General features: G+C 41.5%; 1 protein-coding gene across 4 annotated transcripts in view; it reads left to right on the top strand.

Moving 5' to 3' along the window:
- Positions 1-21230, top strand: part of LOC126473690 (polyglutamine-binding protein 1) — a 95437-nt gene extending 74207 nt beyond the window's left edge. For all 4 annotated transcript variants that reach the window (XM_050100926.1, XM_050100929.1, XM_050100927.1 and 1 more), the window contains exons 6-7: positions 20591-20736; positions 20931-21230. In XM_050100926.1, coding sequence (XP_049956883.1) covers positions 20591-20736; positions 20931-21117 — 333 coding nt within the window. In that variant the 3' untranslated portion in view covers positions 21118-21230. The remainder of the gene's footprint in view (positions 1-20590; positions 20737-20930) is intronic.
- Positions 21231-21541: the final 311 nt, after the last annotated feature.

Here is a 21541-nt window from a genome sequence, read left to right on the forward strand (position 1 = left end):
TCTGGGAGTCAGCAAATCCCCATGAGATGGTACAGTTGCAACAAGGCTCCCTGAAACAGATTTTTATCTTTTTGTCCCATATCCCAGTGGAAAGTTTGTGAGCCTTCCTTTTTCAGTAAAGAAACTTAACAGGGGTTTGTTATCTTGATGCGCTTAAACTATAGCTCTTACCTCAATTGCAAGAAGCTGAACTACAGAACTTTATTTTGTAGTTAGATGCTTTGTGGCCTCACTGGAAGGAAAAAAAATGTTTGATTTGCTCTATTATTTGATGTACGAGACGTGACCCAAAATATCTTAGAATTTCAGTGTACCGGTCAGACCAGTACTAACACAACTTTCTACCACTATATGTCTCACAATACACGTCTTAGCTATTGTAGCACAAAGTTGTGCATCTTTGCTGCAGTTGTGAGTTGTAGTGGTGTGTGTCAGGACGTGTTTTAGCGCTTTCGTGAATAGTGAAATGAATAATGTGAAGGGGCAATGGATTTGTATCATACAGCAATGGATTTGCATCAAACTCATTTTCAAGTTGAAGAAAACTGCAGCTGAAACCCTCCACATGCTGACAGAGACATTTGGTAATAGTGTACAGAGTCAAGCAAGAACATTTGAGTGGTTCAAGTGCTTCGAGGAAGGCCGAGAATCTGTGGAAGATGTCAGATATTCTGCCCAACCATTGACATGCTCAATACTAGAAATGATAATGAAAGTGCATGACATGGTTCATGAAGACCAAAGGCAGGCAATTCGCAATGTTTGTAACAGATTTAGGCTATCACATGGTACATGTTAGCAAATTCTAGCTGATGAACTGAACATGAGATGAATTGCAGTGAAGTTTGGCCTGCACCTTGTCAGCTTTGACCATTGAATCCTCAAGAATTCAGACATGCACTGAGCTGCAACAAAGAATTAAAGAGTGTCCAAAATTCTTATCCAGAGTCATAACAGGTGATGAATCTTTGATCTACACTTATGATCCTGAACCGAAACAGTAATCATCACAATGGAAAACACCATCTTCTCCAAGGCCAAAAAAAAGCTCAACAAGTTTGCAGCAACATGAAGTCACTGCTCTTTTTCTCAACATTCGGGGAATATTACGTAAGGAGTTTTTTTCGCCTGGTTAGACTGTCAATGAGTAGTCTTACTGCGAGGTTATAAGGCAAATGAGGGAAAATGCTTTCTAAAACCATGCTGTTTTGTGAACATAAGTTTCACAATCTCAAGAAAATTTATTGTATTTGCACTGAGAATATGTTCAAGGACTCTACAGCAAACAAAAGTTAGGTATATTGGTCTGTAATTCTGCGGGTCCTTTCTTTTAGTTTCCTGTATACTAGAATCACCTGCACTTCTTTCCAGTCGCTTGGGACTTTGTGCTGGGTGAGAGATTCATTGATGTGTTGGTAAATGTGCCAACACCTTGTAGATAGAGGCGGCATAAATGCACGCTATCTAATGCAGACGGGCGTGAATTCTGGAACAGGATAAGTAGTGAATTCTAATAAGAAAAGTATGCAGCTCCTCTAATACTTAACTTTATTCTATCTTTGTGGTACATCGCTCTTGATAATACAAATAAGACTATCTTCAGATACGGTTAATGGCGCCTTGCTAGGTCGTAGCCATGGACTTAGCTGAAGGCTATTCTAACTGTCTCTCGGCAAATGAGAGAAAGGCTTCGTCAGTGTAGTCGCTAGCAAAGTCGTCGTACAACTGGGGCGAGTGCTATCCCCTATCTCGAGACCTGCCTTGTGGTGGCGCTCGGTCTGCGATCACACAGTGGCGACACGCGGGTCCGACATGTACTAAATGGACCGCGGCCGATTTAAGCTACCACCTAGCAAGTGTGGTGTCTGGCGGTGACACCACATTCCTCCCCCGCAAATCGGCGAACGGTCGTGTTATAAGGCTTCCGCCCGCCGTGGGGAGGACCCCATGTTGACGTATGCGATGAGGTGGGGAGCCTAACAACAGGCGAGGCTGTGCCACCCGCACCCGGCCATTCAGTCCGAGGGGAGCTAGGAAACGCCTGAAAACCTAGTCCAGGGTGCACGTCAACATGCAGTGTATGCGCCCGTAAAGAGACAGGAGGGGCCGAAGGGTCGACCTCCATTGCGTCAGGGTAGCCGACGCGCGAAGACGCCATGTAGTCCGGAGCGGGCAAGAGTTCCATGGCGGAGGACGGCTGGTCACGGGAAGCGATCGGCGGCGCGTGACCCAGGGAGGCGCTTGGCGGCTGCAGCGAACCGTCGAATGCGGGCGGTGCCGGCGGGAGAACAGGCGACGGCTGCGGCGGCGCGCCGCCATGGGGCAAAATGGAAGGCATCGTCGGTAACACCTGGGGATGAGGCGAGCCAGTTGATGGGTCCCCAGGGCGCTGACCGGACGGCACCGTCACTGAAAGCAGACGGGGAGCGGCAGATCCTGTGCGACGACAGAGGCGCAGCTGAGTGAGATGCCGACGCACCTCACCAGAGGCCCCCAAAACCAAATACATCACACGACCGAGGCAGCGAAGAATGCGCCTTGCGAGCCAACGCCGTGAACTTCGATTGTTGCGATAGAATACAACGTCGCCTGGAGCAAAAGCAGGAGTCTGCCTCTGCACAGGAACCTGATGCGGTGGATGCAGCAAAGACATCAAGGTTCGATGAGGACGACCGTGGAGCAACTCAGCCGGCGAGTGACCATCTCGGGGCTGAGAGCGATACGATGACAAAAAGAGCAACAACGCGTCCTCCCGAGAATGCGACTCTTTCAACTTCAACATCTGTGACTTGAAAGTCCGGACCAATCGTTCAGCGGCACCATTTGACTGAGGCGAAAATGGCGCGGAGGTCAGACGGTGAATACCATTGGCCTGGCAGAATGACTGAAATTCTGCGGACATGAATTGTGGGCCATTATCGGAAACAATAGTCTGCGGAAGACCTTCAATGCAAAAGATAGCAGACAACGCTTGGATGGCGGCAGATGACGTCGTGGAAGACATCCGGACAACAAAAGGAAAATTACTGAAGGCATCTACCAGAACGAACCATCGAGCATTCCAGAATGGACCAGCAAAATCGATGTGCAAGCGTTGCCAAGGGGAAGTGGCTTTTGGCCAAGCAAAGACTTTCCGCGGCGGTGCGGATTGTTGTTCGGCACACGCCATGCAAGAAGAACACATATTTGTAATCGCAGCATCGATTCCGAACCAAGTACAGTGCTGACGAGCAAGTTGTTTCGTTCGCACTATACTCCAATGTCCTTGGTGAAGAAGCCGTAAAACAGAGGACTGTAACGAACGTGGGACCACGACTCTGGACTGATCATTATCAGAATGCAACAACAAAACACCATGTCAAACAAAAAGTCTCTCCTTGTGAGCAAAAAATCGGCGAACCAACGGATCCTCGATCCGAAACTTTGACAAAGGCCATTGCGTAGCAACAAAACGCAAAACGGTAGCAAGGACAGGGTCAGCCGCTGTGGCTGTAGCGACACGACGAAAATCAATCGGAAACGATTCGACCACTTCATCGGTTTCCGAATCAATGAACATGCAAGCAAGTTCGGAAGAATCGAATGCTTTATCCTCAGCAACAGGCAAACGGGATAACGCATCAGCGTTGCCGTGCTTAGCAGTGGACCGATACAAGATATCGTAGCGGTACTGCGAGAGGAAAAGAGACCAGCGAATGAATTTCTGCGCTGTACGTGGAGGTACAGGCTTGTTCGGATGAAAAAGCGATGTCAAAGGCTTGTGGTCTGTGATGATGGTAAAGTGATGACCATACAAGAAATCATGGAACTTAGTAACACCAAACACAAGAGCCAAAGCTTCTTTCTCTATCTGTGAGTAATTTCTTTGCGCAGACGAGAGCAATTTTGACGCAAAGGCAATAGGGCGATCATGTGAGCCAACTTTGTGCGCAAGCACAGCACCGATCCCGAAATCCGATGCATCTACCATCAACAAAAGGGGTTTCCGGGGATCGAATTGCGTAAGGCAAGTATTTGAAAGCAACGCCGATTTCAACTGGCGAAAAGCACGATCGCAGTCCGTCGTCCAGACGAACGGAACACTTGTACGGCGTAAGCGATGAAGCGGAGCTGAAAGAGAAGAGGCATTGCGCACATTCACTCACACCTTGTGATTCTAAATCGTTTAATGTTCTTGCGACCTCATCACGCAATGCGTGGGGAACATTGCGCGCTCGGAAAAATTTCGGTTGCGCGTTTACTTTCAGTTCCAAATGTGCTTCATAGTTTTTAGTGCAACCAAGGCCCGGTGCAAAAATGTCTGCAAATTCTTCACACAGACGAGAAACACTGTCTGAAGGCACAGTCTGGTTCACTGATAGGACCTGATTTACTATAGACATGTTAAACAACTGAAATAAATCTAAACCAAACAAGTTCACTGCAGTAGAAGAACGAAGAACGTAAAATGACACAAATTTTGTTTGTCTCTTGTATGTTGCAAGAAGGCTGCACTGTCCTAACACAGGAATTTTCTGTCCTGAATATGTACTGAGCTGAACATTTGCGGCACGCAACGGAGGTTTGCCCAGTTGTTTGTACGTGTCGTGATTGAGCAATGAAACTGCAGCTCCGGTATCGAGCTGGAATGGTATGACCTTGCCATTAAAGTCCAAATCTACAAAAAGTTTATTGTCCTGCTGACGACAAGAGCGACTGTTTTGTGCAATTTGAACAGACACTGGTACAGAATCACTTGCTAATTGACGTGATTTCCGGCGACGTCGACGCACACGTTTTGTGGGACGAACACAGTCACTGTTAGGGACAGTGTCACTGGACGAAGTGGAATAAACTACATGAATGTCCATGGGTGAAGGTCCACGAGCCTGAGTATTCTTGGTTTGATTCCGGCGCGAAGCAAAGGGCCTGGAATGATTAAGAGTGTCTGATCTGAGCTTTTTCTGGCAAACACTTTGAACATGTCCTTTCTTATTACAGAAAAAGCAAATAGCTTGGCGTGACGGACAATTTTCACGCGAATGTCTAGTAGCACACCGCGGGCATGATGTCACTGCATTTGTGTGCTGGCGCGGCACACTTGGTTTAGAGTGTGGCGGCAGCTGCGCAGACGTGCGCGAGGGCAGTTTACCGGGCCGCGCAGCGCGCCCGACGGGCCGGTGAATGTTACACACGGCTGGCGAAGTTTCAAAAGATTCCTGAGCACAGTCAAGCGTGTCTTGTCTATCTAATATGTCTATCACTTGCTGAAGGGAGGGATTGATGAGTTTCAAAATCTGCTCCCGTATACGAACATCAGAAACGTTCTGTGCAATTGCATCGTGCACCATAGTATCTGAATAAGGAAGGCCACAGTCACATTCAAACGCACAATCCCTAGTAAGGCCTTGCAAAGTTGCAACCCACTCCCGATTAGTTTGACCGGCCGTACGTTTTGTACGAAAGAACGTATACCTTTTTGCAATGACATTTACTGTTTCTTTGAAATAGGCATCTAAAGCAGACAAAATGTCTTCGTATGACAGAGTTGCTATGTCGCGTCGGGGAAACAATTTCACTATCACACAGTAGGTGGACACACCTACACACGAAAGCAAAAATGGCTGCCGCTCATTACCTTGAATTCTGTAGGCGGCGAGATGAAATCCAAACTGGCGTGACCATTCAGTCCAGGTCTCGTGCTGTGCATCAAAATTGCGAAACTGCGGTGCAACTGCATGTTGTGGCTGCGGGAGCGGTGAAGCGGCGGCTGCCGCATCGGTTTGAATGGCACGTTGACCCTGGACGAGCTGTCCAAGGGCATCCAATAACGCCTGCGTCTGCTGATTCTGCAAGCGATAAAATTCGGACAGTACATCGGGAGATTGTGGCGAAGCCATGACACAAGTAAATGTAAGCAATTAGAAAGAACAAGACCCGTTCCGTTGCCTCGTCGCCAATGATGTGTTGGTAAATGTGCCAACACCTAGTAGATAGAGGCGGCCTAAATGCACGCTATCTAACGCAGACGGGCGTGAATTCTGGAACAGGATAAGTAGTGAATTCTAATAAGAAAAGTATGCAGCTCCTTGAATACTTAACTTTATTCTATCCTTGTGGTACATCGCTCTTGATAATACAAATAAGACTATCTTCAGATACGGTTAATGGCGCCTTGCTTGGTCGTAGCCATGGACTTAGCTGAAGGCTATTCTAACTGTCTCTCGGCAAATGAGAGAAAGGCTTCGTCAGTGTAGTCGCTAGCAAAGTCGTCGTACAACTGGGGCGAGTGCTATCCCGTATCTCGAGACCTGCCTTGTGGTGGCGCTCGGTCTGCGATCACACAGTGGCGACACGCGGGTCCGACATGTACTAAATGGACCGCGGCCGATTTAAGCTACCACCTAGCAAGTGTGGTGTCTGGCGGTGACACCACATTCATGATAAATGCTAGCTAGGTAAGGGGTCAATGCCTTAGAGTACTCTTTGTAAACTCAAACTGGGATTCCATCCAGACCTGGTGATTTATTTGTTTTCAAATCTTTCAGTTGTTTCTTTACACCAGGTATGCCTATTTCTACGTCGTCCATACGGCAGTCTGTCCAATGGTCAAATGATGGTATCTTTGTACGGTTCTCCTGTGTAAATGATTTCTTGAACATGAAATATAAAACTTCGGGTTTCGTTTTGCTGTCTTCAACTGCCACACCAGACTGATTAACAAAACTGAATGGAAGCTGTAGACTCTGCCAGATCTTTTGCTAAGGTGTGACAGTGGTAGTTGTATGCTTCGTGCATAGATCTTTTCACAGGTGCATGAATCTCTACTAACCTTCCCATGTTGTCACTTGTGCATCCCCTTTTGAACCTAGAGTGGAACAGCCTCTGCTTCCTCAGCATCTTCTAAATTTTGTTATTAAACCATGGTGTGTCTTTTTCACCCTTTATCCCCTTACTAAGCACGTAACTTTCCAGACTTCGATTTACAGTCTGCTTAAACTTTGCCCATAATTCCTCTACAGCCATCTTACTGTAACTAAGTGTGCAGATTCACTGTCTAAGTGAGATTTTAATAACTGCTTATCTGCTCTATCTAGCAAAACACTCTGCTAGCCTTCTCGACTGATTTATTAACTTAAATAATCATAGTTGCTATAATGACATCATGATCACTAATCCCTGTTTCTATACTGACGTTGTCATTAAGTCCTGGCCTATTTCTAGTTACAAGGTGTAAGATATTTTCAGCTGCTCAAGACAGTTTTCAGAAACCGTGTTTGAAAGTATTTTGCATGACTGTCTGTTTTTACCCCCAGCAGTGAATCCATAGACATCCCAGATTCCCTGAGGAACAAGATTGGCCCAATCTTCACTGTTAGGTCCAGTATCAGTACCAGTTGCTTTTGGTGGCTCAAAATCTTGATTCCCCCGCAGTGTTCCAAAACGAGCTTTCTTGATGGTAACAAAACTTTCTGTGAACCATGCTCTCGTAGTGAATTTCGTAGCAAAGAGCATGTTTATCTCTGGCCAGCCTGAACGTTTATTACAACTCCTGAAAAGTCACAACTTCTTCATGTTAATAACATTTGACATTTTGTATGTCAGCACAGTCCAACAGTTGTAACTTATCAGTGGTCTTGGCATGTAAAAGTACTTAATGTTTATGCATATTGGTAAATTCACGCATGCAGAACAGTTACCAATAGAAATAATGATTTTTCCCCCTATCAGCATCTATCACCACCTGCAAAAAAATTTCACTTGGCACCCAAGTCAGTGGGTTGAGTCCTTACACCATCAAGCTGTGAAATTTAACTATTGCGCTATAAATTTAACTCATCCCGGCCCTCCTTTCTTTCAAAGCTGTTCAAATTAACCCTGTGAGGATACTAGAATTTGTGGGGTAGATGTAAAGATGTCTTGTACAGTAAGAGATCAGAAGTGGCAAAAATTCTTCTCCATCAATGAAGGCCTGGCCTATCCTGCTTCCAATGTTTGTTACTGCCCGTACTCATATCCTTTGGAGAAAGGCATGATCCACCACAATTGGCACTTCAGTTGTTGGGCAGTGGCGGGCGCCATCTGTCCAGTTACAGTACGATAACCCCGACATTGGAGATAATGCGTATAACAGGATGACCTACGAGTCTTATGTTCTTGGTAAAGCTGCATAATTCAGTTAAATAAAAAAGACATGAATCAGGCAATATAGAGAAAAAGAGATGATATATTTTAACAAAGGCCTAAGTATGACAAAATCTTTTTGCCACAAGGTTCATCCTGGACTCCCATTCGGGAGGACGACGGTTCAATCCCGTTTCCGGCCATCCTGATTTAGGTTTTCCGTGATTTCCCTAAATCGTTTCAGGCAAATGCCGGGATGGTTCCTTTGAAAGGGCACGCCCGATTTCCTTCCCAATCCTTCCCTAACCCGAGCTTACGCTCCGTCTCTAAAGACCTCGTTGTCGACGGGACGTTAAACACTAACAACCACCACCACAAGGTTCATCATTCACTGATGTTTTGGCAAATGGTGTATTATTCTATTCATTACATTATCTCACAAATTATGAGTGCACCAATTTTGTGCCTTGACAATAAAATATCCATGAATATTTTTCAAGAGATATTGAGGATCATGCCTGAATGAAGAATGTTGTTTGCATTGGTAATTTTCTTGGACAGTAAAGTAGGTTTTGTTTGGATTATCAAGCTGGCAACTTGTTGTCTTAATGTTATACTCACCATATCATGCCAAATGGGACACCATGTATGTTAAACTGTTATGGAATATAGTATAAAAAATATACCTATGAATCATCTAGATTGTTCTGATTTCCTGACGAGAAGAGGCAGTTTGTCCACTCCCGTCGTATTCTTTCAGTGAAGAATGGTGAGGTTCTTCTTACTATGTTTAGCGCTCTGGCACTCTTCTCCTTTAAACATGAAGATTTGCTCTGGAAGGCACATCTAAAACAAACCAGTCGTGTCACATTTTAAGTATCTTCCAGATAAGGTGAGAGCAAATAGCGGCCAGAAGGCCACAAGTCGGCTGCTAATGGGTTTTCTGTGGCCCATCAAGACATTCAGAATTTTTCTTTAACTGTTTATATCTTTTCAGAAATGCGGATTTAACTAATGCATGCAATCATTTTAAAAAGTGTGGCCCTCCATTAACATCTGTTTCCACAATGTGGCCCCTAAGCCCGAACTGTTTCCCGCTCTGCTCTAGATTATGCCCTTCAAAAGAAACTGGGAGATTTTTCAATCTACTGATTAAACTTGACGCGATCCACAGATTTCGTTTCTACCACTACATTCCTAAAAATCAAGTAATTTAACTTTAAAACCATCTGATCATTGCTAACTGAAAAATTCTGTAGGCCCAGAATTTTGGTGAAATCATAATCAATAGTGAACAAACCTTTGATAACCATTTTGCTCTCCAATGGGCTATTGTTGAAAAGGGAAGTTCATGAGTTTACATATATACTGGGAGTACAGAATTTTCCAGCTAGCACTGGATGGTTAAAAAACAGAATGTGTTGCTTTTTAAAAAATTGGTCGGGGAAAGGAAATCTGTTGATCAAGGTGTGTGAAATTAGGTAACTGTAAGTATGCCAATTCCTTTGAAAGGATATAATCCAGACAGTACGTAAAACTTGTGCAAGATTAGTTTGTGTCGCAAGTGCCTTTTAAGTTTAACATTTTAAGGTTTAGCCACTTAGAAAATATTCAGTTCCAAAAACCAGCTATTTATGCCCTTATTTATTACTGGCACATATTTGTTTGAGATATCGTTAAGTGCAGGACACACTAAAATAGATCAGATTTCAAGGTTTGGTAAAAAAAAAAAAAAAAAAAAAAAAAAAAAAATAATCTACTCAGGAAGCAGCAGCAGCAGAAAACACAGTAAATATATGTAAATGCACAAGCTTTCATAGCAAGTTGCTCTTTCTTTTGACAGAAGGGCTGAAGGGGAAAGAAAGAGGGAAGAAGAAAAAGGATTGGTGAGGTGTATAAAATGGGATGAGTTACAGCAAAATCACCCAGAAGTCAAGGTCAGAGGAGCCTTGCTGGACAGGATGAGAAGGCTTTTTGGTACCTGCAGTGGACAAGATTTGAAAATCTGAGAACTCATTGATGGAAGATAACATTGTATGCAGGACAGAGAACACTGAAAAAAAAAAAAGAGCAGAAAGGTGTCAAAAGATAACCATAAAAAATTAAAAAAGGGAGTGAACAGTAACAATTACTGAAAGGAAATGCTGAAACCACAGAAATTAAGATAAATTTAGGCTGGGGGAGAGGGGGGGTGGGGGGGGGGGGGGGGGGGGTTGAACTGAGCACATGTTGTAAAGAGAGTCTAATGTTATATGTGGTGTAAAACAGACACCGAGGTCACATCTATCATGTTGTAGGGCATGCTCTGCAACAGGATATTGTACATTCCCAGTGCCTAAGTTCAAGTTTATTTCTCTAGTCTCAGAATTTCCTTTCTGTGACTATTGCTGTTCTTTGCTCGTTTTTAATTTTTTTGCGTGTTCATTTCCAACTCGTCTATTTTTCACTGCCCCCCACCTGTTCCCCTCCATCAACCTATCTACCATGTGAAATGCACTTAGCTTTCCACTTTGACTTATCGGAAGAAACTTATTTGTTTTTCATCTTTATTTTCATTCTGAATAAATTAAAAATTTTAATTTAATTAAAAATCCCCGCAAGAACCATGGACCTTGCCGTTGGTGGGGAGGCTTGCGTGCCTCAGCGAAGCAGATAGCCGTACCGTAGGTGCAACCACAACAGAGGGGTATCTGTTGACAGGCCAGACAAACATGTGGTTACTGAAGAGGGGCAGCAGCCATTTCAGTAGTTGCAAGGGCAACAGTCTGGATGATTGAGTGATCTGGCCTTGTAACATTAACCGAAACAGCCTTGCTGTGCTGGTACTGCGAACGGCTGAAAGCAAGGGGAAGCTACGGCCGTAATTTTTCCCGAGGGCATGCAGCTTTACTGTATGATTAAATGATGATGGCGTCCTCTTGGGTAAAATATTCCGGAGGTAAAATAGTCCCCCATTAGGATCTCCGGGTGGGGACTACTCAAGAGGACGTCGTTATCAGGAGAAAGAAAACTGGCGTTCTACGGATCAAAGCACGGAATGTCAGATCCCTTAATCGGGCAGGTAGGTTAGAAAATTTAAAAAGGGAAATGGATAGGTTAAAGTTAGATATAGTGGGAATTAGTGAAGTTCGGTGGCAGCAGGAACAAGACTTCTGGTCAGGTGAATACAGGGTTATAAATACAAAATCAAATAGGGGTAATGCAGGAGTCGGTTTAATAATGAATAAAAAAATAGGAGTGCGGGTAAGCTACTACAAACAGCATAGTGAATGCATTATTGTGGGCAAGATAGACACGAAGACCACGCCTACTACAGTAGTACATGTTTATATGCCAACTAGCTCTGCAGACGACGAAGTAATTGAAGAAATGTATGATGAAATAAAAGAAATTATTCAGATAGTGAAGGCAGACGAAAATTTAATAGTCATAGGTGACTGGAATTCGGTAGTAGGAAAAGGGAGAGAAGGAAACATAGTAGGTGAATATGGATTGGGGCTAAGAAATGAAAGAGGAAGCCACCTGGTAGAATTTTCCACAGAGCATAACTTAATCATAGTTAACACTTGGTTCAAGAATCATGAAAGAAGATTGTATACATGGAAGAACCCTGGAGATACTAAAAGGTTTCAGATAGATTATATAATGGTAAGACAGAGATTTAGGAACCAGATTTTAAATTGTAAGACATTTCCAGGGGCAGATGTGGACTCTGACCACAATCTATTGGTTATGAACTATAGATTAAAACCGAAGAAACTGCAAAAAGGTGGTAATTTAAGGAGATGGGACCTGGATAAACTGAAAGAACCAGAGGTTGTACAGAGTTTCAGGGAGAGCATAAGGGAACAATTGACAGCAATGGGGGAAAGAAATACAGTAGAAGAAGAATGGGTAGCTTTGAGAGATGAAGTAGTGAAGGCAGCAGAGGACATAGTAGGTAAAAAGACAAGGGCTAGTGGAAATCCTTGGGAATAGAAGAAATACTGAATATAATTGATGAAAGGAGAAAATATAAAAATGAAGCAGGCAAAAAGGAATACAAACGTCTCAAAAATGAGATCGACAGGAAGTGCAAAATGGCTAAGCAGGGATGGCTAGAGGACAAATGTAAGGATGTAGAGGCCTATCTCACTAGGAGTAAGATAGATACTGCCTACAGGAAAATTAAAGAGACCTTTGTAGAACAGAGAACCACTTGTATGAATATCAAGAGCTCAGATGGAAACCCAGTTCTAAGCAAAGAAGGGAAAGCAGAAAGGTGGAGGGAGTATATAGAGGGCCTATACAAGGGCAATGTACTTGAGGACAATATTATGGAAATGGAAGAGGATATAGATGAAGATGAAATGGGAGATACGATACTGCGTGAATAATTTGACAAACCTGAGTTGAAACAAGGCCCTGGGAGTAGACAACATTCCATTAGAACTACTGACGGCCTTGGGAGGGCCAGTCCTGACAAAACTCTCCCATCTGGTGAGCAAAATGTATGAGACAGGCGAAATACCCTCAGACTTCAAGAAGAATATAATAATTCCGATCCCAAAGAAAGCAGGTGCTGACAGATGTGAAAATTACCGAACAATCAGTCTAATAAGTCACGGATGCAAAATACTAACGCATATTCTCTACAGACGAATGGAAAAACTGGTAGAAGCTGACCTCGGGGAAGTTCAGTGTGGATTCCGTAGAAATGTTGGAACGCGTGAGGCAATACTAACCCTACGACTTATCGTAGAAGCTAGATTAAAGAAAGGCAAACCTACGTTTCTAGCATTTGTAGACTTAGAGAAAGCTTTTGACAATGTTGACTGGAATACTCTCTTTCAAATTCTAAAGGTGGCAGGGGTAAAATACAGGGAGTGAAAGGCTATTTACAATTTGTACAGAAAGCAGATGGCAGTTATTAAGAGTCGAGGGGCACGAAAGGGAAGCAGTGGTTGGGAAGGGAGTGAGAGAGGTTTGTAACCTATCCTCGATGTTATTCAATCTGTATATTGAGCAAGCAGTGAAGGAAACAAAAGAAAAATTTGGAGTAGGTATTAAAATCCAGGGAGAAGAAATAAAAACTTTGAGGTTCGCCGATGACATTGTAATTCTGTCAGAGTCAGCGAAGGACTTGGAAGAGCAGTTGAACGGAATGGACAGTGTCCTGAAAGGAGGATATAAGATGAACATCAACAAAAGCAAAACGAGGATAATGGAATGTAGTCTAATTAAGTCGGGTGATGCTGAGGGAATTAGATTAGGAAATGAGACACTTCAAGTAGTAAAGGAGTTTTGCTATTTGGGGAGCAAAGTAACTGATGATGGTCGAAGTAGAGAGGATATAAAATGTAGGCTGGCAATGGCAAGGAAAGCATTTCTGAAGAAGAGAAACTTGTTAACATCGAGTATAGATTTAAGTGTCAGGAAGTCGTTTCTGAAAGTATTCGTATGGAGCATAGCCATGTATGGAAGTGAAACATGGACGATAACTAGTTTGGACAAGAAGAGAATAGAAGCTTTCGAAATGTGGTGCTACAGGAGAATGCTGAAGATTAGATGGGTAGATCATATAACTAATGAAGAGGTATTGAATAGGATTGGGGAGAAGAGAAGTTTGTGGCACAACTTGACTAGAAGAAGGGATCGGTTGGTAGGACATGTTCTGAGGCATCAAGGGATCACCAATTTAGTATTGGAGGGCAGCGTGGAGGGTAAAAATCGTAGAGGGAGACCAAGAGATGAATACACTAAACAGATTCAGAATGATGTAGGTTGCAGTAGGTAGTGGGAGATGAAGAAGCTTGCACAGGATAGAGTAGCATGGAGAGCTGCATCAAACCAGTCTCAGGACTGAAGACCACAACAACAACAACAACAACAAATTAAAAATTGTATAGTAACAATGACAGAAAGTATAATTGCCCTTAATAAGCATTATGTGGGGTGAGTTCTTGAGCAAAGTGACATGCAATTGGCTATTTTATGGAAAAGTCTGAAATATTTAGGCATGATGAGAAGTACGTTGCAGTCAAAGCAGTACCACCCTGTTTCTTACTTACTTGCTTGCTTTGCCGATAGATTGTTTCATCTTCCTCAAACAAATCTCTCAAACTTGTGTTGGATACAGATTCCTCTCAATTGCAGGAATTCTAACAGAAAAGTGTTGTTCTACAAGCCTATTGGCAATAGTTGCTATAGGAACACTTCCTTGAGCCAGTGTTGTACCTTCGTTAAAGAATCATTCACCAATTGTCCAAGGAATAGAAAAGCAACTGGAATCACTCAATAGAGGAAAGTCCACTGGACCTGACGGGATACCAATTCGATTCTACACAGAGTACGCGAAAGAACTTGCCCCCCTTCTAACAGCCGTGTACCGCAAGTCTCTAGAGGAACGGAGGGTTCCAAATGATTGGAAAAGAGCACAGATAGTCCCAGTCTTCAAGAAGGGTCGTCGAGCAGATGCGCAAAACTATAGACCTATATCTCTTACGTCGATCTCTTGTAGAATTTTAGAACATGTTTTTTGCTCGCGTATCATGTCATTTCTGGAAACCCAGAATCTACTATGTAGGAATCAACATGGATTCCGGAAACAGCGATCGTGTGAGACCCAACTCGCCTTATTTGTTCATGAGACCCAGAAAATATTAGATACAGGCTCCCAGGTAGATGCTATTTTTCTTGACTTCCGGAAGGCGTTCGATACAGTTCCGCACTGTCGCCTGATAAACAAAGTAAGAGCCTACGGAATATCAGACCAGCTGTGTGGCTGGATTGAAGAGTTTTTAGCAAACAGAACAGAGCATGTTGTTATCAATGGAGAGACGTCTACAGACGTTAAAGTAGCCTCTGGCGTGCCACAGGGGAGTGTTATGGGACCATTGCTTTTCACAATATATATAAATGACTTAGTAGATAGTGTCGGAAGTTCCATGCGGCTTTTCGCGGATGATGCTGTAGTATACAGAGAAGTTGCTGCATTAGAAAATTGTAGCGAAATACAGGAAGATCTGCAGCGGATAGGCACTTGGTGCAGGGAGTGGCAACTGACCCTTAACATAGACAAATGTAATGTATTGCGAATACATAGAAAGAAGGATCCTTTATTGTATGATTATATGATAGCGGAACAAACACTGGTAGCAGTTACTTCTGTAAAATATCTGGGAGTATGCGTACGGAACGATTTGAAGTGGAATGATCATATAAAACTAATTGTTGGTAAGGCGGGTACCAGGTTGAGATTCATTGGGAGAGTGCTTAGAAAATGTAGTCCATCAACAAAGGAGGTGGCTTACAAAACACTCGCTCGACCTATACTTGTGTATTGCTCATCAGTGTGGGATCCGTACCAGGTCGGGTTGACGGAGGAGATAGAGAAGATCCAAAGAAGAGCGGCGTGTTTCGTCACTGGGTTATTTGGTAACCGTGATAGCGTTACGGAGATGTTTAATAAACTCAAGTGGCAGACTCTGCAAGAGAGGCGCTCTGCATCGCGGTGTAGCTTGCTCGCCAGGTTTCGAGAGGGTGCGTTTCTGGATGAGGTATCGAATATATTGCTTCCCCCTACTTATACTTCCCGAGGAGATCACGAATGTAAAATTAGAGAGATTAGAGCGCGCACGGAGGCTTTCAGACAGTCGTTCTTCCCGCGAACCATACGCGACTGGAACAGGAAAGGGAGGTAATGACAGTGGCACGTAAAGTGCCCTCCGCCACACACCGTTGGGTGGCTTGCGGAGTATCAATGTAGATGTAGAATTTCGTCAGACTATTCCCACTCAGATATGTCTCCCTTGAATCTAAATTCATTCCATTCTTTCTCTAGAGTTTTCGGATTTATGTTTCAACTATAAAATGTGTCATACTTACAGCAGAGTTTAAAAAAAAATCTAAACATAATGAGTACATGCACAAATCCTGCAACAATGCTATCACACAATGACTCAGCCAGTCACAACAGCATCTCTTACATTTGCTACTGTTTCTATGTGTTTTGGATCACTTTTGCTAGCCGTCTTGTAGACAAGTGACTGTGCTTTCTGCCAGTTTCTGATCACACTTTTATGTTTGAGAAGTGATCCAAAACATATTCTGAGCTTAAACATAAATATTTATTTTCAACAGACTAATTTTCATGCCAACAAGCATGGATTCTGAAAATATCAGTCATGTGAAATCCAACTAACAATTTTCTCACAGGATTTCCTGAAAGCCATGGATCAAGGTATTCAGGCAGATGCATTATTTCTTGGTTCCCACATCAACATACATGATCAAAAGTATAATGCTATGGGATTTTAAACGGAATTTGTGATGGTGTTGAGAATTACTTGATAGGAATGATACAGCACATTATCTTGAATGGAGAGTCATCAACATATGTAACAAGTAAATTCAGCCATACACCATGGAATTGAGTTGGGATTTTTGCTGTTCACTTTGTATATTCATGTCCTGACAGAAAATAAAAAAGTAACCTCAGGCTTTTTGCAGATAATGTGGCTATCTATACTTAAGTATAGCTAACTCAGCTAGAAATTATGTATAGAATTGATAGGGATTCAGTCAGACCCTGAGGTTTTTCTCAATTTGAGCTATATCAGCTGTTTCTTAGTGCCACACGCACTGTTACTGATATCACTCATATTCACAGTGGTGCAAGAATTAAACTGGGGCAGTCTTCCTTTGTAAAGGAACATTTGGAAACACAGTTCAGCATTTCTGCTGTTGCTTTGCTACCCTCAGTTTCTGTTTCTGTGTCATCCACACATTTATGTGCTGACTGTAAGGTTGGTGCCACTGACTGTCTTTGTACATGACCTGAATTTCTTTGAGTTTTGTGAGGTATCTTTCGATAAGATTCTGACACGCTAGTTGAATATTTAGTGCATTGCTTTTTCACAGCCAGATGAATTTCATTTTACACCTATCAGTCTGTAACCATGTGCTTTGTTTTACATCTGTTGGGCATTAGTTGATGTTTTTTTAGAATTTTCTTTACTGTTTACTGTATACCATTTGGTGGTGGTGCTGACAGTGCACACACATAACACTACATACAACACAAAGTAATATATTGGTTGTCAGTTTGTGTAGAAAACATTGCTTCTATCTAGAAATGTGGAAGAATTTTGGAGATTTGGTTAGATTTCAACTGATGTATTAAACAAATGTATCAAGTCAATTTGTCATACTATTTTGTGAGATTCTGTATTGGAAAAATTTGATATTGTAATCATCACTACAGAAAAATCAAAGTGATGCATCAGTGGTTATAGTATTTGTTTCTTAGTCTGGGCACACCATCAAACTTGAGAGTTCTCATTATTATCCAAGGGTTCTCTGCTTTCAGTTGCTTAGTTGTGAATTTTTTCCTCCTTGTTGTAGTTTTGTTGTTCACACAAAGTTCTTTTGTTCAAATGTTTTGTTATACTTATTGCTTATTTAGCTCCCTCTCTCTCCTTCCATCTGCCCCCTTTTCTCTCACATTGTCCTTCATTCTCCAGTAATCTCAATATAACTGGTATTATGCTGACTTTCTCTCTGCGTCATGCTTCAAGAAAGGAAGGACAATAACAAAATGAATGCCAATTTTGAAACTTGGACAGTTATAGTTATTTGAGGCACGTTCCCTCAAGGATTTATCATATCGTACAGGTTTTTGTGAACTGACCTAATGTAGCACAGAACAGTGACAAGTAAGGATACAATGAGCTTTCCAAGGACAACAGATGACGGAAGAGCTATTTCTCGCAGAAACGTTGATAATTTATAGTTTTAACTAGTTGCAGTTTTCAGTATTTTGATCTAGTTAATGACACACATTCACAAAATTCACATTGAATGAACTCATAAAAATTGTTGATCTTTCTCAGTCAAAATGAATATAGACAGCAGAATTGTAGTAGCAAGAAATGAATGTCCTGCGCTTTTGGTGTCACATGTTTCTAACAACAGTTTCAAAATATTTTTCCATTGTTGCAACTCTAGACTGTATTGTCTAATAATATGAAAGACAAATCAGCCATCACACGTTGTCAACTGTGTGATACTAACTAACATGCTTGGATGGATAGAAACTGTAACTCTAACGAAATGTGTTGTACTCAGTATTAGAAGTACTCATTTGTCATACATTCAAGTTTTGTCTCCAGCAGAAACAGACTACTGTAATACGGCAGACATGAAAGAAGAAGATGAAACTATTTTAAGTAAATGAATGAAAAGTATATGTACCAAAAGTTTAAAACATTGTCAAAAAAGAGGCTGATGTGATCCTGGAAACAGTGGCAAAATATATGGAGCAGTAGTAAACTAAATTTTTGTGGTTAAGATTTGTGCATAATCAGTCAAGAAAATGGATGTAATATGCTAAAGAATTCCACAGATAAATAATTATGATTTGGACACTCAAAAAAAGGGTTTAAAACATCACTATTCTTACAGATATTGATTATTACATCGTAAAGGATAAAAATGTAAGTGCAAATAATGTCACTTCTCAGGAGAATATAAAAACAGAACACAATTACATAAGAAAGCAATGAATATGTCGTGATCATTAATAAATCATACCAGGTCGGGACTCAAATCTGGGTGTCCTGCATTTTGCGAACAGTCATTTCAATCGTCAGGCTATCTGGTTGTACTTCCAGGCCTGACATAAACATTCATTGTCCTGATATTGCACCTATGATTTCCAAACACTGCTGTCAGAGGCCCTCCCACACATACGTAGTCACTAATAAGTAATGCGATGACTCAAAACAATTGTGTATGGCCATGACCACTATTAAAGTCAAACTATCTCACATATAATGAAAATTGGTTAATGGAAATTTCCAGTTTCAACCTGCAAAACTGTAAATCTGAGGAAAAATGTTAACAAATCAAAATAAGTACCAAGAGTCACATGTAGGGAAAGGTCCATAGAAGAAATTTGGACAAAGTGAAGAAGGCATAGCTGAATTAATCGTACTTAGCTTTCTGATATTGAACTTTTGAAAATAGCCTCCCAGACAGGTGCTTCATCTTCTTCTTGTGCAAGCTTGTAAAAATGGTTCTGCTAGTAGGTACAAGTTAATGTTTGCCTTTGAATAAATAGTCTTGGCCATGTTGTCATTTTCCACCGCATGGTTTGATTCCAGGTTCTGATACATTTTCACAACTGATTACAATATTCACACATATTAGTGATGACAACAGTTTATAGAACTTCTTTTTAACACACATGCACTTTGTAGCATCCCTGACAAATGCGTCTACAGCATCGATAGTCAAAGACCTCGTAAAACCTCCAGGTTCAGGCTGGAGTTGTTGTTCTGGTTTTTGTTTATGAGACAAGTTAATATCATTACAAAAACTAGAAAAATATGAAACATACAGGTTGAGAATAATGCGCACGGTAACTTTTGGTAATTATTAATGGGAATATGATGTTTATATTGCGTTGACAATGGTACTCTTAATTTGATTTGGGAATGTTTTCCATGACTGTCAAACAAGTGGTTTGTAACAATATTATGAAAAGGAAAGTTGCTACTCACCATACAAAGGAGATGCTGATTTGCAGATAGGCACAAAAAAAAGACTGTTCCAAATAAAACTTCCCGCCCATAAGGCCTTCATCAAAAATAAACCATGGACACTCGTGCACCGAACACACACACACACACACACACACACACACACACACACACACATATATATATATATATATATATATATATATAACTGCAGTCCAAGACAACTGTAGCCGCACAGCAGTGACAAAATGGTTTGCTGCTTTGTGTTTTTCTACAAATAGGTTACATCTGTTTTATGTTCCATATCAGGATTTCCAAATAATGAAAGTTATTTTGGTGTGAACAGTTTTGTGAATCAGCCAGGCTTTTGAATCAAAATTATGATGCAATTTTCTTATTTCAGATTTGGATTTTTCTATTTGTGGTAGAACTGGTAAGATTTAGGAAGCATTTCAGTGATTCTGCCTGTCAGTTTTTGTATGAGACATATAGCTCCTAAGATAATTTAATTAATAATTTAACATTATTGCACAGTTTGTAACTTTTGTCTTTTGGTTTGTTATTGAAATTAACGTGGCTGTTTCTGTGACATTAACACTCAGAGCTTTGTTTACCTGGAATATGAATTCTGCCTATTTCATGTTTTATGGTTTCTTGGTAATTGTGAGGTTGCAGATTTAGTTGTAAGTCTACAATCCATATTATATTTCATGTATATAGAACTTACAGGGTGCCTACATATGTTATCTGTCGAAATATTGTGGGAACAGTTTCTAAAGATAAACCAGAAACCTTTAATGAATCTACTGATACCATTTCCATAATGTTATAATGCGAGCTAGAAATTTTCACTTCTCAAAGCTGCATGAATAATTTTGTGTGTGTGTGTGTGTGTGTGTGTGTGTGTGTGTGTTTGGAGCTGGAATCTGTACAGTACTGTTTATTCCATATCTGTTGTGTTCAAGATGAGTGATGAAGAGGACAGGCCAGAGACACACAAAGAAGAACTGCATAGAAAGAAAGACAGAAGGGATCGGAATCACGGTCGTATGAAAGCAGTACCAAATGACCTAGATCCAATGGACCCTGCATCATACTCAGAAACACCAAGGTAATGAGGCACACTCTGTTGTTATAATTTTGCAGAACATTAATTTTTTATTGTTAAATTAATCTTTCTTTTTGTTTTCATTTTGGCTAATCAATATTGTGTCTATTATCAAAACTTACAGTATGAAAAACTACCATTCTTTTAAATTGTGTCTGTGGATAGATACTTAAAAATATTTTGTATTATTTCAACAGAGGAACATGGGCAACTGGCTTGTGGAAAAAGAATGAAGCAAAAACTGGTGCTGATACAACAGCTGCAGGGCCTCTTTATCAGATGAGGCCTTATCCTAGTCCAGGGTCAGTGCTTCGTGCTAATGCTATGTCAAAGGCAACAGACAAATCAAGAACTGTCTCCCAACCTGAATTACCATCAAAGTAAAATTATAATCTGTGCATTGACATAATGTAATAATATAATTTAGACTTTTTCTTATTGTAAAATATTCTGATATTATTTGAATACAACAGAAATTCAGATTGTTAGTGCTAAAATGCTGTGTATTTCCTTTCTTTTCTGCCTCTGACAAACGTTTTTCTGCGCATAAAGTTATTTTGATGAGCAGCTCTTTTTTACTGCACCTATGAGGTGCAAGGTCTCCAAAATGCTGGGGGCCACAAGGAAACTGTTTGGATGGCTGTTGGCCACACTGTTTTTGTTTCCCCCTCCACTCTCAACAGAAACCACCACACATCCACTGGAGCTTTCAGTCTTGGCTTGGGAGCCAATTGTAAAGGATGGTTCAAATGGCTCTGAGCACTATGGGACTTAACTTCTGAGGTCATCAGTCCCCTAGAACTTAGAA

Source organism: Schistocerca serialis, chromosome 4 (genome assembly GCF_023864345.2).
Source record: "Schistocerca serialis cubense isolate TAMUIC-IGC-003099 chromosome 4, iqSchSeri2.2, whole genome shotgun sequence".
NCBI classification, from domain to species: domain Eukaryota; kingdom Metazoa; phylum Arthropoda; class Insecta; order Orthoptera; family Acrididae; genus Schistocerca; species Schistocerca serialis.